This window comes from Bombyx mandarina, chromosome 04 (genome assembly GCF_030267445.1).
Source record: "Bombyx mandarina strain Sakado chromosome 04, ASM3026744v2".
Taxonomy (NCBI): Eukaryota; Metazoa; Arthropoda; class Insecta; order Lepidoptera; family Bombycidae; genus Bombyx; species Bombyx mandarina.
In genome coordinates this window covers 833,083-838,068 of record NC_143211.1, presented here as the reverse complement: position 1 = coordinate 838,068, position 4,986 = coordinate 833,083, and the positions used below count along the sequence as shown (strand labels likewise).

The 4,986-nt window shown below is 39.1% G+C and overlaps 1 protein-coding gene across 1 annotated transcript; it reads left to right on the top strand.

The window, feature by feature from the left end:
- Nucleotides 1–1,738, top strand: LOC114239324 (uncharacterized). Its single transcript, XM_028169474.2, has 2 exons — nt 1–144; nt 687–1,738. The coding sequence occupies exons 1-2, from the start codon at nt 127–129 to the stop codon at nt 1,611–1,613; spliced, it is 945 nt and encodes a 314-aa protein (XP_028025275.2). The 5' UTR covers nt 1–126; the 3' UTR covers nt 1,614–1,738.
- Nucleotides 1,739–4,986: the final 3,248 nt, after the last annotated feature.

Below are 4,986 nucleotides of genomic sequence, written 5' to 3'. Positions count from 1 at the left end.
GTTTTTGAGCCTCGCAGCCCTGACTCAACAATAATTCGGTAGGTGTCCCAATTGTTCAAAGATCGACGCATATAAAAGTATTTCCAGGCGGAGGTCCTCACAAACGTGCAACGCTACAGCATCAACATGGAGTCCTTCTCGCTTGTGAGTTTTAACACAATCCTTTTTTTTATTTTATTAGATGGATGGACGAGCTCACAGCCCACCTGGTGTTAAGTGGTTACTGGAGCCCATAGACATCTACAACGTAAATGCGCCACCCACCTCGAAATATAAGTTCTAAGGTCACAAGTATAGTTACAACGGCTACCCCATCCTTCGAACCGAAACGCATTACTGCTTCACGGCGGAAATAGGTGGGGTGGTAGTATCTACCCGTGCGGACTCCTAAGAGTTCCTACCACCAGTGCGTTTTAATTACGTCATTATTCAAATATCAAGTAATTGTATTTTTTTTATATTTTCTAGTATAATTAATAAAACTCGTTCGGAAAAGAGATATCCTGCATGGGAATGAAACTATTTTCATATGTACGCTCTTATGATATTTAATTATTGATATTTATTAGTGTAATTTAAAGTACCAGTAACATGTTGTTACGCATAATATTCATTACTCGCAAAAACACTTCATTGTAAATTTGTTTTATAGCTTTCGGAATAACTGAAAATTTTCATCCCGTCAGGTCATACTTTTAGTCGTACTAATCAACACAACGACAGCGCTGTTGGAACCACGAAAGGTTCTCCACATTCCGGAAAAAATAATCGGTGGGGTCATTGACATGGTCCAAAGCCACAAAAACAAGCCAACGCAAGCCTATCAAACTCAATCGCAAACGCAAGTGCAAGGAAATCAGCAGTACACAGCATGGGCTCCACCCGCCAACCAAGCCTACCAGAGTCAGTCGCAATCGCAGTTCCAAGGCCAAAATCAGTATAACAATTATGGTAATTATCCTGCTGTACCCACTGGAACGTACCCAGCTACAGCTAGTCAAACAATTCCGATCCAGGGCAGTTATGGTGGGTCTCAAACCCAAGGACAATTTCAAAACTTCGCCCAACAATCAGGGAATCAATTCCAAGCGCAGAACCAAAATTACCACGGTCAGGCTCAAAATCAGTTTCAAGGGCAACAGAACAATTTCCAGAATCAAAACCAGGTCCAGTTGCAAGGCCAGAATCAGTATGGAGTGAACCAACCTAACTATGTCCAAGGGCAGGGTCAATTTCAGAATCAAGCCCAATATGTTGTTAATAATCAAAATCAATTACACGTGCAAACTGGGCAGTATGGACACAATACTGGGCAAAACTACCAAACTGGCCAATTTAATGGGCAGAGCTATCAACCTGGTCAATTTTCCGGCCAAAACACACAATTCACTGGTTCGGAGTCTGGACTAGGATCTTCCCAAGTGCCTTCTCAAGGTTTATCTAATGTTATTGGGCAAAATGGAGGGTTTCAAACGCCTGGCAGCCAGCAGCCTGTTGGAAGTGGTCCAACTTGCGTTTGTCAAGCATGGACTAAGCATCCTTTGAATGGTCTTGATGCCGCAGGAAAATCAGAAGACATTACTGAAAAAAGTGAAGTTAAAACTGACTCCTGAATAGTTCTAGATAGCAAAATTTATTATAATGCATTTAGCTATTGTATTCATTCTAGTTTATTGGATATTTTTTAAAATAAATTATGTTTATTACTATTAATTAAACTTATTATTTCATGACATAATCATTGAATATCATTTTATGATTTAAGATCATTAGAATACTTCCGACATTTCCAATACTTAACAGTTTTCGTGGTCACGGACGATTAAGTATTTTTCGACATAATTTATAATAATAATATATTGTGCTGATTACTTTTTTTTTTTTATGAAGATAATCTTAGACTTTTGCATTTCACACAGAACGAACTAACAGTAGGTATCTTGAGATATGGAAGTTTGTTGACTTCGGTTTTACTTTTCACGATAATATGATCCCTAACCACCGTTTCACTGAGCATTTAATACATCACTTCTCATCTCTTTTCATTTAATTTCATCTCAATTGATTAAAATTTCAAATTAATGAGCGTCGTCTCATTTGGCATCATGTAATTTTTCATAAAGCAGAATATAATGTTTGTATTTATGAATTGAAGACTTTTACAAGCTAGAGACTGGCAACGATGGTGTCGCAAGAAGCCAATTGACATACCAAAAAAGAAAAAGAGGAAGAGGATCCCACGTGTTGTAAAATAACTATTTGGATAAATAATTAATGATTCTTCTTTAATATTATAATCTTATACCTTTAAACGAGCAATTCTTGTATATTAATATATACCTATATAATCTGAAACTCGTAAAGGGCTCCAACGATTTTCATAAAATTTAGTATACAGGGGATTTCGGGGGCGATAAATCGATCTAGCTACGATTTATTTTCAGAAAATGTTGTTTTATTCGTGTTTTCAATAATCAACTCTTCCCGACATCTATTGGCGAATAATAAAACTATTTTTCTTAATTGAGGGCAACTAACAGCTTTAAAGACACAACAAGATTCTGAAGTCGTCGTGGCCTAAAGAATAAGACGTCCGATGCATTCGTGTTGAGCGATGCACCGATGTTCAAATCTCAGCCGGGTACCAATTTGTCTAATGAAATACGTACCTACTTAACAAATGTTCATGATTGACTTCAACGGTGAAGGAATAACATCGTGTAATAAAAATCAAACCCGCAAAATTATAATTTGCGTAATTACTGGTCGTAGGACCTCTTGTGAGTCCGCACGGGTAGGTACCACCACTCCGCCTATTTCTGCCGTGAAGCAGTAATGGGTTTCGGTTTGAAGGGTGGGGCAGCCGTTGTAACTATACGTGATACCTTAGAACTTATATCTCAAGGTGGGTGGCGCATTTACGTTGTGGATGTCTATGGGCCCCAGTAATCACTTAACACCAGGTGGGCTGTGAGCTCGTCCACCCATCTAATCAATAAAAAAAAAAGATGGCGTTATCAAAAAAAAAGCGAGCAAAGCTCGGTCATCATCTAGTACTCAAATATTGATAACATACAATTTTAAATTCGCCGCGTTATAATATCCCAAAAAAAAAACACACCCACACACACCCGAACTAGCCCATCTAATAATATTTCAAACTCAAACTGTTCAGTTTTTCTTTGGCGTTTGATAACGGACCTACTTTCCTATTAGTTTTAGTATTACGAGTTGTTAATTTTTGAGAACACTCAGCTCTTCAACGTTCAGAATAAAATATATCGAAAATTGTGTTTTCGGAAACGTGTGAATGGTGTACCTACATAACTGTTTTTGGAGAGAGGGAATACTGGTGGAATCCTGCTGGACACGCCAGTACAGATGGGCGTGCATGGGCTCAGCCGGGAGCGGAAGGATCTGCTAACAGCTGCCCGAGTCCACGGAAGGAAACCTAACAGCTCAAGGGCAGCAATCAGAGTGACTTCCAGATACTTCACCTTCCGCTCCCAGGGTATTGATTGGCCGAAGAGGGTGATTGGGAGTGTACATACATACTTGTAGTGTTTCAAACATTAAACATTATTTATACAGAGTTCCATAATAATCTTATTAAAAAATAAGGTTTCCGCATGCTAACTTTACCCTATACCTTGGATTCTCTGTAATCGTGTATTTTTAAATTATTATTAGTATCAAGAAGTACCTAATTGTTGTAAAGTTTGAGTTATTGAGAATGAGGCCGTATTTTATTGTGGAATATAGAAAACATTTTTTTTGACGGGTCATACAAATGTAATATAAGCTTCATCATATCATCTCCGAAATATAAGCTTCACAGAACCGTAGCTGGAGGCGTTGAACCTGATTTGATACACAAACAAAAGTAAAATTAAATCGAATTAAATTATTTGAATCCATTAAATTTATAAACTGATTTCTCTTCGGAATCAAGATTTACATTTTATCATCATACCACTTCGATAAAGCGGCACGACACGAGAACCCTCTCATCGTGGCCGCCGGTAACTACATTCCCGATCCTGCGGACAGAATGGAAAGCAGTCGACGTCGCCCAAAACACGTCATCTCGGATCCACCCGATCCACTAACGGTGCTTTTAGGTACTTCAAGCACCGGTCACCGTTCTCGTCGAACCCGTCGCTTGCGACGAAGGGCTTGACGAGTAAATTAACTCTCAGACACAGCCCACTGAGTTTCTTCTTCTCAGTGGGTCGCGTTTCCGATCCGGTGGTAGATTCTGCGAAGCACGGCTCTTGCTAGGGTTCGTGTTAGCATCGTCGTCAGGTTTGAGCCCCGTGAGCTCACCTACTAGCCACGGTTACGCTGAAATAGCCTCTCAAGGCTATCAGCTTAGGTAGGAAAAAAAAAAAAAAAACATCTTAATTTTTATTCGACATTCTCATTCATGGTTTCAAATATAAATAAATATTAATTCTAAATAAACACAAAAATAAAGGTGTTTAAAATGTTATTAGAGTACCCAGTAAGTATAATCTCTTGTTAATTCTTGTTAGACTTCAAGAAAATCGTAATATTATTGTAGATTATTGCTGCCCTGAATCTAGACGGAAGACTGCGCAGACATGAAATCAATTTTTATGTAGACTAACGACCTAACGTGTTGACAATCATTCATTTACAAAACACACAAAGAAAAACAGTTCTTAATTCTTAGAGCAGTGGTTTGAATGCGAACGCAATAAATATGTTTGCAACCTTATTTCTTAACCAAATAACGAAGACCTACTTCACCCGTCTCTGTAATAATGAAACATTTCACAAAAGAGGTCGTTGTTCAAGGGCGGATAGATCTAACAGACTGGTAGGAATGAAGCAGGGGTCTTGGATGCGCGCGCCGCTTTACGTAATCATTACGTAAGGGGTAACTAGGGGTTGCGGAGGTATATAGGGCGAGCGAGGGGAGCTGGAGGGGCAGGGAGGCGGCACTTCAGGGGTGAAGGCGCT